Raw genomic sequence first — 15,769 nt, 5'->3', positions numbered from 1 at the left:
AACTGTCAAAGATTACAGCAAGAAGAGTCAAATTTTTAGTAGAGTAACATGGAACACTGTCCCAAATGCCTGCTTAATAGATCCTGCTTAAAAGCTACTCTGTAGACGGTTTCACATTTGCACATCTGGCTATTTCAAGCTCTGGTGCTATTAAAAAGCAGTTTTTATGTTCCCCTGGACACAAGATGAGCTCTATTAAACTCAGTTGGAGCTGAGTGGGATGAAAAGACATGTTGTCATTATTTAATTTTGTGCCAGAGCTCAAAGCTCATTATAAAACATTAATCCAAATGCAAGAAATAAAGTAAAATTAGCTATAACCCTCAAAAAGCACACAATACTGAAAATATTGGAAGCCATGTTCAAAAGACCAAACTAATTTCTTCAGAACTTATCTGTGTTTCAGACTCCAAATTAAGCAATGAACTCCCTCGCCTCTTCCTCCACACACACAAGATAATCTTATTTGAAAATGAAGACATTTGAGTGAAAATGAATGATCAGCAGTGTAACCATGGTAGGAAAGGGGAAATAGTGATTGTCCCCCCACCCCACCCCTCAAAAAACACCACAAAACTGTCATGGATTCCTTACATTAATTCCTGTGAACCCACCAACAGAAGTGGATTTCAACACTCAGACAAAAAGTAGCCATTTCAAGTTAGCAAACTATAGCTACTTCTAATGTTTTCACTCACTACCTTATGATGCCAGATTCAGACAACTGAACAAGACTCCACCACTTATTTTCACATACCTAAAACAAACCCTAAGCCAGCAGGTGTGGACTAACATTTCAGCAACACTCTGGAATGAAATTTATTCTCACTTACCTTCATACTGCTGCTGTCTTGCTGCATGTTTACAGAAGAAATACTCTTTTTTAAAAACCCAAGTTGGGTTGGCCTGGGCTTGATTTCAGGCTTGGTAATTCAGTTGCCAATCAAATGCAGCTGTGACAGGTCAGATGACTTGTGCTGAACTAATTACAGCTGCAAACTATAGGAAAGGTCTGTTCTGAGGCCTACCAGGTCCACTCCCATTCTTTGCCTTTTAGCTGTCCGTTTCCTTCCTATATAAAGGTTTTGCATACTACCGTTTGTGGTGCCTGACAGATATTAATAATAATAATAATAATTTTTTATTTATACCCTACCCTTCCCGGTTCAGAAAACCGGGCTCAGGGCAGCTAACAACAAATTTAGAACACTTCATTGTAGAAGCAGCATAAAATACAGTATAAAAACATGAATAACAATAAAATTCAAAGTTCAGAAATCAATTTGGGGGAAATCCATCTAATAAGCATTAGAGAGTCACCAGGGCTAGCTGGCTGGATTAGTCCTACTTGGGCCAGCGAGGAGGCATGGGGAGAATTAGCTGTGGGGTCTCAGAGTGGGTAATCTTCATAAAAGGGGAGGGGGAGGGAGAGGGAAGAGAAGGGAAGGGAAATAAAAGATCAGGCTGAATTCAAATTAAAGGCCAGGTGGAATAGCTCTGTCTTACAGGCTCGACAGAAGGAGGTTTAATCCTGAAGGGCCCTAATCTCATGGGACAGAGCATTCCACCAGGTCGGAGCCATCACTGAAAAGGCCCTGATTTCTTAAGTCACCTCCCATCCATTGCCTTCATTCTGCCCATTTCATTGCTGCATAAAGGCTTTGCAAACTATTGTTATTCCTATCATGAGGCACATTGAGCAACTTGTCTCAGGCAGTAGATTGACAAGGGTGGCCAAATGCATGTTCCATGCCCCCCTTGTCCACCCAAGGGTGGCCAAATGCATGTTCCATGCCCCCCTTGTCCTCCCGAGCCATGAAGCATCACTTTGGGTTCCTTTCTCTTTTGTTTGAGGCGTAGCAGCCACCACGCTTCAAACAAAAGAGGAAAGCGAGTGGTGTCACCTGAATAGCCGTACAAGAAAATCTGTGGCCACTGGCATTGGGAGTAGCAGACCAAGCAACGGCTGTCCACAGAATGAGGCTGGCCCAGCTACAAAGACTCCCTAGTCACCCCTCCAAATCTCTCATGAGACTTAGCCACATGCTCACAAGAGTTTGGGGTGGCTTCTCTGTGGCACTGCAACACCTACAGTAAATAGCAGCAAATAAGCTTTGACGGTGCCCCCAGCTACTGTTCATGGCTTGTTGCTGCGACAGCATCCTAGGGAACCTCACAAACACCACAATCCTTATTCCAGAGCCAGAGAACCTTAGGTCCTCCCAATTTTATTGGACTACAACTCCTATCATCCCTGAATACTGGTTATGCTACCTGGGGCAGATGTGAGTTGGAGCTCAACACCTGGAGGATCACAAATTTATTGCCTTCTGCCTTTCTGTTTTCTTTGCTGGCGCAGCGGCTCATAGGAACAAGGCTGCAGAGTTGACATCCATTTCAATCACATCTTACTAAGATACCTTTTACTGGAAATCTCTACAGAAAGGAGACATGCTCATTTATCCTGAGAAGAAATAAAAATTGTGGGGAACCTTCCATTGTCTCTGCCTGTGAACACAGTTCAGCAGAGACATCTCCAGAAGTAGTCTTTATGTACGTATGGCTTAAAATAAAACAAACAGATGCCCTGAACCTGTCCATATGGATCAAAAGTGTGGGGATAGCTAGAAGCAGCACCTCTCTCAGAATCTTACCTCTTCTGTCTTTCCGGACTCAAAACCCATTAGTTAACCTTCTTAATCCAGACTTAAGTCATCATTTCCTACTGACCAGCATTCATGACCGTTTCACACACCAAGGCAATCCAGTTTTGTGAGCTGAGAAATCCTGCACTAGACCATGGAAGTAAAAGCCAAGATTTATTAAAATTATATTTTAACTTTACATTAAGATTACTGAATGGGTGAATATTTACAAATATTAGTAATGGTCAAAACAATGGTAGGTAACAGTGTATGCCATTAATTGCAGACAAGGGTGTATTCTCAATGAATGTTCTGAAGTTGCCTCAACTAACACTACATTACATTCAGCTCTGTCTGGCAAAAAACCAAAACTTCACTCTTCCTAATAACCTGAAAATAAAAGATGGAGGAGGATTTTTTTTTAAAAAAAACTTAATTAGTCTTTTTTAAATGATGCTTAGGTTTGTACCAAAACAGAAAAAGATCCAAAAAGGCACATGATATACATCTAAATGTTTCAGATACTGAGGATCAAAAAGCTCTGTGTGTGTGTGTGTATTCTCTATAATTAATATGGAGGTGGCCTTTTTATTTTAACCTTCCTTTAACCTGAGGGTAGGTTGTGTTCCAGAAGTTGCTTCAAAATCCATTGAAACCAAGGGAAAGGCAGCCAGGTTTTCAATCAAGTTTCCCCAAGTCTAATGGCACAAGATGTTAACTTAGCTTTCACCCTCCAGTCTCTGGCTGACATTATATATTTCCAAAATTATACTTTTACATATACTGTACAATCCTTTAGACATTTTCTCAGGTGGGAATTTGCTCTCTCTCTCTTTTAACTTTCCTTTCCTATTTATTACAAATCAAAATACTTACCCAACTTTATGCTTCTTATAGGGATTATTTATGACTGCAAGGCCAGTGTTGTATAAATATAACTGGCAGAGTCTTATAAATATAACACTTTAAAAGTCTTACATATTTTACAATTGGAGACATTCTTAAATGTACTTTATATTCGCATAGAACCAACATTTTCAACTAAGTGGAATTTCTTAAAGTAAGTCCAGTTACATCAGGGACAGGTGAACCTGTGGCTCTCCAGATGTTGGGCTACAGGTCCCACCAACCCAACCAGTGACTAGGCTCAGTGGGGCTGATGGAATTGAGAGTCCAACAACATCTGGAGGGTTCACAGGTGCTCTATACCTGAGTTAAATGAAGGAAGGCCACACATGGCAACATATGTACCAAAGAATTGTGTGAAACAAGTATGAAATTTAGAAATTTAGAAGCTGTTTCCATTCAAATACTGTCAAAAGATCAGATGATGCCCTTGCCAAAGAATGCTTTAAATAGAGATTTTTCAACAGCCCATTAATTCCTTGCCATGCATGTGGGTATCACTTTATTCTGGGTTCTGCAAGGCAGTGGTTTCCGAAAATCTCTTCTCTAGTTGCTGCTAGGGAAAAAGCATGTTGGAATCACTGGGGGAAAAGATCAGAATTAAACATCTCTGGTCCCAACATGTATATGTTGCAACTTCTGATACTAACAAAGCATCATATATAAAATCTTGCCTAATACATACCTTGAGAGCTACAATACACACCACAGACCTATAATAAGGTGCTTATTCATTTTTATCATTTTACCTCACAGTTGTTTTGGAATGCAATTAACAAGAGTACGGGAACATACTGACTGGAACATATTGTTAATTTAAAAAAAATACACAAAAAACATTATTTTGCAAATGCCTTTGAAGATTCCTCTCCCTTTCCTTTTTGCATATGACCATCACCTGCAATGTTACATCACAGAATGGGGAACCTGTGTCCTTCCAGATGTTGCCAGACTACAACTCCCATCATTCCTGGTGATTAGCCATGCTAGCAGAAGCTGAAGAGAATTGGAGTCCCAACATCTGGAGGGCCACAAATTTTTTCCCCAGCCCTGTGCTTAGTAAGTCAGAATAACAGCTCCTATATAAAAATCTATACTGGCAATATTGTGTCACCTTGACAAGATTCCCTATATTTGATTTTTTAAAAAAAACAAACACACAACTTTGCAAAATCTTTCATAACTAACTCAGTTCAGGAACATCGATGAATGTATATAGCCAATAACAACATAGTATACCGATAGTGCATATTGCACGGTGTAGGAACAGAGATTCCTCCATACATGTATTATGCAACACCATGTGGATGGATGGCCTCTGGTAACTTAACCAAACCGTTCAGTTAATGGCTCTTATTTGGCCAAGAAGTGCATTATTTACATAGTATTATATCAGCACATAGGATAAATTGGTGAAGCCAAATAACTTAGGAGCTCTGGATAGCTGAAGTTCAGGGGAAAAATGTAATATATACAGCAAATGTGCCATTCTGACCACCATCACATTCACTGTTGTGGTCCCTGATTGTGACGCCATTGATTTTTATGAGTGCTCTGTTAAAGTCCCATTTATTTCATTGGGAAGGAGAATAACATGTGTTGCAGTGAACCACTGTTTTCTGTGGATCCAGGAAGGCATTCTAGACCCTTCAGGTTAGCACCTGAGCTTTGGCATAGCAGCTAGAGAGGGGCGGTTTTTGAGGGGGAAACAGCACAGTTGGGGAAAAGATTGAAAAATCCTCCCCCAGCACTACAGAACCATCCCTCTCCCTTGCAGCTGCTATTAGATTTAAAAATATATATTGGAAGCTGTCTTATTTCGAATCAGACCCCTGGTCCATCTAGCTCACTGTTGTCTACGATGACTGAAAGCCCTTCTCCAAGGATGACTTTTTCAGTCCTGCTTGGAGACGATTCTGAATGAACCTGGAACCTTTTTCATACAAACCATGTGCTCTTCCACTGGCCCATGGTCCTCCTTCCATGCCACGCCTACTTTGGCCCTTAAGATTCTTTGACATGTCATGTTCACTCATGAGTGTTCTTCAAGCAAAACAAGAAAACTTCACATTATATAATTGCATTGTTGGTATTTTACAACTTTTTACACACGTATGAGTTTCTACTTAGAATATAATCACAAAAAGTAATAAAAACTAAAAAAGCATTTTTGTTGTTGTTGGCTGCTTATGTCATAATGTTTGCCTCTTCAGATCCCACTTGCGGAAAAAACATTTCTTACTTCTGCATGCTAGTTTTACTAAAGTATAATGACTAGTCCCTTACACATGGAAGGTGGTGAACGGAGGAATTCATGCACACAGCATAAATGTTTACATATCAAATTCTGAATTCTTTTTGTTTTTGTTTGTTTGTTTGTTTAAAGTTATTTGGGATTATGTTAGACCAGAGAAAAACCCACATTTGAGACTCCCAATTAGTTTCATTTGCGCATCTACATATTATCTGTCATCATGCGGAATACTCTTTTATATTTTCAGTTCCATGTATCCCAGGTAAATGGGGTATGTATATGGTTTGGTTGCTCTTTACTTGTAATTAAAATCCTAATCCGCTGCAGAAAATTGCCGTTTCCTTCTTCAGGGAACTTGTTCGCTCCATGCTGGTCAGCATCTCTGCCCTTCAAATTGTCCACTTAGCAGATGAATGTTCAGCGACTCAGCAATGCTGAGTTTGTATAAAATCTGAAGTAAACAGTTCTGGTATCAGCTCAGGTAGACAGTGGAACTAAATGGAAGTCTCCCATAGCTGTAAGAGGACAAAGAGAAGAGAAATATCCATTATTGCTGTTCCTGTTATACTATTATTCCTGCATTGCATGACCCCTGGGATCCTTTCCAACTTTACAATTCCATGATTCTACAATTTCTGTATTCCATGTTTTAACTATGCAATGGAAACTTCTGTTGTCTGAGTGAAAGCAGCTACTGTGGCTCAGTGGACAGAGACCCAAGTTGACATACCAACCAGACCACTGATGGATAAACAGCTGGCTCCTCCAAGATGAGACCAGTACAAACAACAGTGAAGGGCAAAATGGTGTTTGTCTGCATCTAGCTTAAATGTCAAGTACGCAGCAGATCCAAGGAAGAAGTGAGGCTTACCCTGGCACTTGCTCTGTTGGCCTTTTTCTCCTCATCAGGAAGTGGAGGCATCGGGTATGGGTATTTTCTGCTGGAGGCAATGGAGCCAGTAGATGACGAAGGGGACTTTGCAGGGGAAAGGGTCCTGAGGTGTTGAATAGACAAAAATAAACAGAATGTCTAGGGATACCAGCCTTGCTACAGAAACTGGAACTACTTTGAAGCTATGCTGGGAATTTGATTCAATCACTCTGCCGCACACAGTTGGAAAAGAAGCCAAAGGCTTCTAAGCTACAACAGCTTAGGAAACAGTTCAGTAGGACCAACTCCTGTACAAGTCTTGAGCAATTCTAATTCATATTAATGGAGACTTTGCAAGAGTTGTTCTCAAGGGACTGCACTTTTTGACAGTGACTAAGCTAGTCCTCACCCATCTTCAGATGTTTTGGACTATGATTCCCATCAGCCTTACTCAGAATGGCTGGGCTGGCTGGGCTGGCTGGGAGTTGTAGTCCAAAACATCAGATTGGCAAAGGCTGAACTACATACTATGAACCAGACTTCTTATCATTTTATGCATCAAATGATAAAAAATAAGCTATTTATAAAATTGGGAATATGATTTGTTATGAACCAGATTTAGGGTAGCATGGTGAATAAGAGACAGAGCTATAAATGTTCTCCCCTCAGCCTAAGTGGCTCCAGGGAAGCCACAATTTAAGTCTGTCACCTGGAATTTTGGAGATAATGATATTGGTCTGTCTTATCAAATTGTTATAGGGATTAATGAGGTAATATATGTGAAGCTTTCATTATTATTTAACTAAAAATTCTTCCTTTATATCACATTGTATCTATGCCTTCATCTGCATTATAAAAAGGTAAAGGGACCCCTGACCATTAGGTCCAGTCGCGGATGACTCTGGGGTTGTGGTGCTCATCTCGCTTTATTGGCTGAGGGAGCTGGCATACAGCTTCCGCGTCATGTGGCCAGCATGACTAAGCTGCTTCTGGCGAACCACAATTCTCACAGCGGTTTAACTGCCAAACCCTCTTCCCAAGGGACTATGGGAAAGCCAGGGCTGCTTGAAGTGGTGCGATACTGCTTTAAATGTATAATTCAGATGAGGCTTACGTATCTACTATATATATTTTAGAAAGTTGTTTGTTATGCATTTGGACGCCTCTTAAGATATATTAGCCAAATTTTGAATGATGGTTCCTGAGATAAAGGAGCAGGTTTTCATCCATGTTTGGATACATTTGGATGCTATTTCAAATCAAGAGAGCAGATGGGTTCACTGCACTGATTTTTAGCCCCTAATCTTTGTGTTTCTTAAAATTCCCAAACAAAGCTGGGTATGAGGCTGCTAGCGCATACATACAAAGCATCAACATTTTCCGGACTTCCGGGTTGGCGCCTCCGATTGGGAGGAATTTGCTCCGTGGAAATCAGGGTCTGACCGCCACGGCGAAGGCGGAGACCCACTGAAATCACAGGCGGGAGAAGCTTGTGAACTTGGGATTCAGATGGCACCTTTTGCGCCTCCCCTACTTGCGGGGAAACCCTGATTTGGGGATCCGGAGCGAAGTGGGGTGAGCGGTGCAGTGCTTCAAACTGACTGCTTCTTTCACGGAGTGAAGCCGCATCACTGTTGCTGGAGAGCGCTGACGTTTTCCTGTGGACAATTTGACTTTAAACAACTACCCGTGAGTAGAACGGAAAATTGGATTTCTAAATTTATTAATTTGGCATCGAAACGGGAAGGATTTAAACAGGAAGTCCGCCTTCCTCTTTTGTAAATAGACTGAAGCAAAGACGTTGCAAGTTAAAGCCTTGGAAAGTTTTTTTTTTGTAAAGGATTAAATCTCCATCGGTTAAAACTATTAAACCCCCCTTGGAAGCAGGAGAAGAGGGGGGAAATTTTGGACCTAGCGAGCCTGCAGGAGAGAGTGAAAAATCAAATTACCACTGCTCTGAACCTGGAAATGGGCTGCCAGTAGATTGACGTCTTGGGAGAGCTCATTGACTGTGAACAGAAACTATGTTGACAGATGGCTAAATAAGAGAATTATATTGTTTCCATTGTTCCCTTCTGCGTTTAAAAAGGAGGAAAAGTAACTGGAAATTGAAACTATCTTTATAGTTTAAATTGTGTTTGAAAGGATTGATACAAGTGGAGACTGTTTCCCTCTAGAGGGAGCTTTTGAAACTGTTACAAGAGGGAAGCTGGGGTTTCTCCAGCTGCAAGATAAGAATTGTGAGAATCAGAGACTGACCTTGGATTTTAAAAATGTTTACAGAAAGAGCCTTAGTGACTGTATTATGTAAGATAAGTTATTCGTTGGAACAGCTCCACAAGAAGACGGATGTTATGGCTGCTAAACTTGAGAACTTGGGACAAAAAGTGATTAATTTGGGACAAAAAGTGACCATCAATACAGAAATTGTTCAGGATTTGACACAGGAACCTACTTTGACAGGACAAACTGGGGAGAAGATGAAGGAGAAAGTTGTTGTTGTTGAACCTAAAGTAATACAAGTGGGAGCCCCAGCCTTACAGAGGCAAATCGAGGACTATAAGTGGAGGCCTTTTATGAATGAATATAGAAAAAGTCAGAATTTGAAGATTGGAGCCCTGCTTGGACCGGAGAAGGAAGGTTGGACAGACTCTTCCATGCAGGGATTTACTGACCTTTGGGTCCTGAATCTGGGTCAGGAGGTGATTGGAGTTGTGGGGGCCTTTGGATCTGGAAGAGCTTTGAAACATGATTTGAGATATTGTATGGACCTTGGTTCTAGCTGTGGAGAGTTGGTTGGTCTGTCGAGAGGGAATGGGGGCATGGTTGGGTCGGGGCCCCCCCAAGACCTGCTCTTTAGCATTTTCAGTATCAAAGAATATGAAGAAAAACTGCAGAAGGGACTTGGAAAAGATTTAAGAGCCTCGGACAGAAGATCTCCAGGTTGATGAACTATATGGAATGGAGGGAAATGACTGGCAGAATCCGAGACCAGGGAGAAGAGATGGTGGAAGAAGATTGGGAAAGTTTAAAGTTTATATATAGAAATATTGTAAAATTAATGACTGTTAGAAAATTGTTGGAATGAAACTTTATGGCTTTAGCAGAAATGTTATAAGGAGTTAAGTATAAATAAGTACTTTAGTATTAATGGAAAATAAGGTTAAAAATATGTTAAGATATTTATAATGATAAAAATAGAGAAAGATGGAAAGGAATTGCTGAAACAAGTAACAGAAGTGGAATACAAAAAGGGAGGTGAGAGGAGGTCGATGAAATAAGGGAATGAAAGATAGAGTAATGATGGTATGGTATATGTTTTTAAATTGTTGTTTTGTTTTGTTCTGTTTAGTTTAGTGTGTTAAGGTTATGGTTTGTATTGTTTATATATTGTATTGTATTGTTTTTTCTCTTTTTTCTTTTCTGCTCTATGTTGTCTTTTTTCCCGCCTTTTTTCTTTTTTTTTCTTTTCTTGTAATTCTTAAAAGTAATAAAGATTATTTTTTAAAAAAAAAATTTTTCCCTTTATTCATGCATTTTTGTATTGGCTAAGAAAATGAGGAACTGGCAGAAGAACTTTTTTTTTAAAGTGACTGTGTACTAAAGAGTCACCAACCACTTATGCCAGGCATAGGCAAACTCAGCCCTCCAGATCTTTTGGGACTACAATTCCCATCATCCCTGACCACTGGTCCTGCTAGCGAGGGATCATGGGAGTTGTAGGCCAAAAACATCTGGAGGGCCGAGTCTGCCTATGCCTGGCTTATACTAATGCAAGTCCCACTGACAACTGTGCACCTATGTCAAGGATGAGGACATCTGGAGCCTTTCCAGATGTTGTTGAACTCCAACTCCCATCAGGTCCAGCCAGCATGACCAATGGTTAGGGATGATGGGAGTTGTACTACGACATCACCTTGAGGGCTGCAGGTTCCCCATCCTTCACCTACATTGATGTAAGTCTTCGCTGGCTCAGAGCTTAACCGCAATCTTATGCGTGACTACTCAGAACTAAGCCTCAACTGCATTCAGTGAGGCTTACTCCCAGGCAAACATGTCCCGGGTATAGGGCTGCACATAAGTTGCTTTTCTGAAAGCAGCACAGCAGAAACATTACAGTGTATGAGAACGTGTTACATTATACAGAAGGCATGCAGTTCAGAGGCAAAAAAGGGTTAATTGTGAAGAAACAAAGGCAAATACAAAGAGCTGAACACCCAAATTAGTAGACATGCAAGCAACATCCAGTGCACAGTGGTTCCAGCCAAAGTAGGAGTCTGGTTTGGGGTGGGGGCGAGGGGTGGGGAGGATAGACAAAAATGGACTGATTAGTCAGAGAAATCAGCATTTCTGTACAAGGTAAGGAAAGCACTAGCAAGTCAATGTCGGCATCACACGGAAGGGCATTCTTGTCCGAGTCAATAAGGCGTCTGCACTTTATTGACTAGAGTTATACACACAAGGGCATGGACAACTAAAGTGTCTTAAGAATCAATTCCGGAATCAAGACAGACCAAGGAAGCTCTGTATCTGGGTCATGTGCAAGAAAACATAAAAGTCAGAAGCACAGCTGGTCTCAGATGTTCCAGTACCCTGACGAAACGCTAGACTCACTCACCGCCCCGACCCCAGTCCTGTGCTCATGGCAGCCCTTCCTCACGCTCCATCCTGGGTCCCTCTGGCTTGCTGAACTCAAGAAAGGATGTTTTTAAAAATCCCTAATCACATGGCTGTGCCAGCAGCCTCCTTAGATCCCTTATGCCTCCCTCGCCTCCATGCATCTCAGACCATGTTTATGTACTTTCCACACCAAACACTATAGTTGCCCCCACATTTCTTCAGATATCATCTACATATTTCAGGAAGCCTTTTGTATCTGGCGTATTGTGTTCTTTTATACTCTGTTGGAAGCCACCCAGAGTGGGTGGGGCAACCCAGTCAGATGGGTGGGGTACAAATAAAAAACACACATTATTACTATTATTATTTTCTGCCTCTATGGTTAATGTGAAGTGTGTCCCTTGCCCAACGGGCACTGCCTACTTATTCATCAGAAGTGGATTTAGGAAGCATGTGATCTGCCCTAACGATGTGTGTAGAACGTATAGGTGTTACCCAGAGGATCTTGGGAATCCAAAGAGTTTCAAGCTCAGATACAAGTGGAAGCAGGGCCGTCTTACCCATAGGCCCTAGGGTTGCGGAGCACCCGGGCACCGGGCTCTCAGGGGCACCAGGCCGAGAGTCTGGGGCCCAAGAGATGAGTCCGGGGAAGAGCCCGCCTACCGCTCCGCTCTCCTTCGTGCCTGGGACTAGGCAACCTGGAGGGGAGGGCGCGCGGATCTTTGCACCCCGGCACCACATATGAATGCCCTGAATGCAAGTCCCTCCTCTGTGCATACTTTAAGAGTATATTCAGGAATACATTTTCAAAATCCAAACCACAACCTGAAATAAGTACATTTCCTGATGAAACTGCAGCTGCCCTTCTTAGACATCATCACAGAAGGAAACCAGAGAATCCTGATAAACCTTGCTCATTAAATACATCAAGCTTTCTAATAGCTTGCTATTCTTATTTGACAAGAGCATTGGTGTTTTGTGCCCAACTGCTGTTTCTGTGATACGAAAAGGAAGCTCAATCATCTTCGTTCGGAAATTATGCAGTGCAGTGGTGGATTTGTCTAATGTGCCCTCTTCTGAATGCAGATGGGATGTCATCTTTTTGAATGTGCCTCCACCAAATAAGCTCTCTGTATTGGGATGAGATATGCAGTGCTAAAGATCCCTCCCCCCGAGGTTTGCTTATTGCATGCAGGTAATCTATGCTGATGAAACAGTGCAGCCCACAGTCATGATATCTGCCCATCCCTTCCTTCTGTGTCATGTGCACTTCAGCTCTAATTATTTCATGAACTTAAACTTAGCTGCAAGGGATGCCCTGACAGTCACTATGACTTATGTGTGAAAAGGCTTGGCTGAAAAAATATTGTGAACACAGTATATACCATAGAGCAATGACTGTACTCTGCCATGGACAAATTAGAATAACTATGCTTGGTTTCCAGAAATTCTTTGCTCATTCTGTTTGACTCCTCAAATTCATCAAGGATCCACACCGAAGTACAAAACTGGATACAATTTCCTCCTTAAAAGTCCTCATCTCGGCTCAGGAGCCAATTACTTCCTTTGTTTGCTCCCGAGAAAGTGCATGGCTACAAGTAGATAAGCAAATAAGTTGTGTTATCTCTCAATATGTTCTCTTCCAAGGCAAATGCTAACTATTTCAATGACTTACTTCTAAGCATGCACATTTAGAATGGCAATCTTATGCACACATACCTGGGAACAGGCCCCACTGAACAAAACGCGACTTCCCTCCAAGTAAGCATGCTGAGGATTATGCATTAATCTTGATCACTACTAAATCAATGCTGCAGAGAATTAGCCGGTTCCTCTACAACTGTATGCAAATATATTTCAAAAGGAAAACTGGTAGATAGTTTCAGGAAACCACAACATCTAAAGTATTGTGTGTGGTTACAGGACTGCCTTCCCCAACCTGGTGTTCCCCAGATGCTACTAGACTCCAACTCCTATCGAACACTCGCTCTCTTGGGAAACTTGAAAGATGAATACAATGTTATGTCTACAAAGATATCACTACTACACTGGACAATGAACAACAGTTTTGAGCCTGATAAGGACTTGAAACAGGAAGCCTACTTAACTGAACAAGTAAATGAAACTGAAAGTGCAGAAATGATGGAGCAAGGTGCTGTCTTTGAAGAAAATGAAGGAGAAGCAGGAGATGTGCAGGAGTTAAAGGAGAGTTACAATATGAGGCCTGACATGATGATAAAAAAGGACAATAAAAATTGGATGTGGAAAGCCTGGTCTGAATGGGAGATTATAAATCTGCGGAAGGTGAAAGCTGGAGCCTTGGGGACATCTGGATCTGTAAGAAATTTGAAACAAGAGTTGGAGCCCCCCATAGGCTTTGCGTTCAAGTATGGAAGACTGGCTGGAAGCAACAAGGATTCTGCTGGGCCGGAGCCCCTCCGAGACTTGGGGCTTAACATTAAGGACCATCAAAGAGACCGGCAGAAAGGAACTGAGAGAGATAAAAGGGCCTCGGACGTGAGGTCTCCAGGCTAAATAAATAACATAAAGACTGATGGACATTGGTTGGGGACTGGAACCGGGAAAAAGGGCGGGTGGAGGTTGGGAATCCAAAGGGTACATAAGGATAATTTGTTTTTTTTTTTCATTTTTAATTTGTGGTAAGGAAATTGGGTAAATCGTGGAAGGGAAATTTTGGTCGACTTTAGGAAAAAGGTTTAAGAACAATTAATGAGGTATAAGTATTGATGTGTGTTTTTAATAAGCTAAAATTGGTTTCTTCTTTTTTAAATTAATTGAAAATAAGATTGTAAAAAATAAATGGAGGAAATGGAAAAAAGAAGCAAAGTAAAATAATGGTATGTTAGATTAAATGTATAAATTAAGGTAAAGAAATAAGTTAAGGACTTGCTGAACTGATAATTTAAATTGGAATACAAGAAGGGGAGGTGTGAGGAGGTCTGAGAAATAAGGTTAAGAACAATAAGTATGAATAATTTTATGTGTTTCTTTTCTATCTTTTCTTTCTTTGTTGTTTAATTTTGTTATGTATTTTTGTATCTTTCCTTTGTTTTGTTTATTTTTTGTTCTTGTTTAATTCTTGAAAATGCTAATAAATATTTAATAAAAAAAAAAAAATAGACTCCAACTCCTATCAGCCCCAGACAGCCTGGGAGTTGGAGTCCAACAACATGGGAATGAAAGCAGGTAAGCATTGGCAGGAAGCACAACCCACCTTATGTGGACCACCTATATCAGTTCTGCTCTCATACTTTCCAGAATAGAGTAGCAGATGCCAGTCCTATTAAAGCTGCCTGTGCTAAACAGGCCGGCAGCTTTGTTTTCTGCTGTAAGTCATGGAGGTCCTCATTCAGTTTCTATAATACTGGCAGGAAACAGTGTCACTGGCATCTCTTTATTTTCATAAGAAGCACGGGGAAAGGAGGAAAGACCCACCCCCACCCTCCAGGCCTCTTTCCTCTTGAGCACTAGTGAAGAAAATCAGGCTCTTTCAAGTGATCTAACCCTTAACACACATGCACCCCCTGACATCCTTTCAAGAGCTTTGATGGTCTACTGGAAAGCTTGAGCCCCCCCCCATTCCTAAATGGTTATCCAAACAGACTTCAGTGTTGTCAAAGCCAGAGCCGTCCTTCCCATAGGGCTTAGTGGTGCGTCGCGCCAGGGGGCCGGCCTCTCAGGGACACCCCAGCAAGTGGGGGAGCTGCGTGGCTTTGCTGGCAACCTCCCCTTTCCCTGCATGCCTGCCAGCTGTGCCCCGCCAACCATAAGGCTAGCAGGCATGCAGCTTCCTTCCCAAGCCTCTGCAGGGATCGCTCTCCCACCGTGGCATGGGGGAGAGTTGTGCCTCCCCCCGGATGGCTGGCAGTGCACAGCTACGGCCACCCCAACTCTATCCGTGGTAATTTGGGGGCGCTGGGTGGATATTTGCACCCCGGTGCCACATTTGCTAGAGACGGCCCTGGTCAAAGCAGAGTGATAAGAGTCACACACAAAGCAACTTGCTTATGTTTACATTTTTAAAAAATCACAATATATGCATGGCAGCTCCTGCATTGATAATTTTGCAGAGAGCTAAAGGTCGAGTAGAAAGCAAGACTAAGAATCCCATGTGCAGCTTCCCCCAATGAAACCAAAAGTACCCTGCGCAGCTGAAAAACTAGCCACCACAAACCACTTTGCGGGATTCCCGGAAGAGACAGAATTCTATGGAAGCCATCTTTGTAGCTCAGGACCCCATTTCCCCCCTTTGCAGGGAGAAGTTACCTAGTAGCTAACCCAATGTTCCACTGGCTTCTAACCTGGAACGAATTCCACAACAGACTCTATTACATCACCACCCCTATTTTCTCCCAAACCCAGCTCTCTACAAATATTCCCTAGACTAGAACCTTTCCCATCACTAAACAAACAGTACTTGTTAGGTTTCCTGCTATGCATTCTGGACAATGC

General features: G+C 41.8%; 1 protein-coding gene across 14 annotated transcripts in view; it reads right to left on the bottom strand.

Annotated features, from left to right (window-relative positions):
* Positions 1-2,806: 2,806 nt before the first annotated feature.
* ADAM22 (ADAM metallopeptidase domain 22) overlaps positions 2,807-15,769 on the bottom strand; it is a 122,636-nt gene continuing 109,673 nt past the window's right edge. For 13 of the 14 annotated variants that reach the window (XM_053410489.1, XM_053410493.1, XM_053410492.1 and 10 more), the window contains 2 exons: positions 6,677-6,800; positions 2,807-6,320 (listed from right to left, as the gene is read on the bottom strand). In XM_053410489.1, the coding sequence (XP_053266464.1) occupies positions 6,300-6,320; positions 6,677-6,800 (145 nt within the window). In that variant the 3' untranslated portion in view covers positions 2,807-6,299. Of the gene's footprint in view, positions 6,321-6,676; positions 6,801-7,613; positions 7,926-15,769 lie in introns of those variants that run through there. The other variant, XM_053410497.1, reaches the window with a different exon arrangement.

This window comes from Podarcis raffonei, chromosome 12 (assembly GCF_027172205.1).
Source record: "Podarcis raffonei isolate rPodRaf1 chromosome 12, rPodRaf1.pri, whole genome shotgun sequence".
NCBI lineage: Eukaryota > Metazoa > Chordata > Lepidosauria > Squamata > Lacertidae > Podarcis > Podarcis raffonei.
The sequence above is the reverse complement of the archived record's forward strand: the minus strand, read 5'-3'. Positions and strand labels throughout refer to the sequence as shown.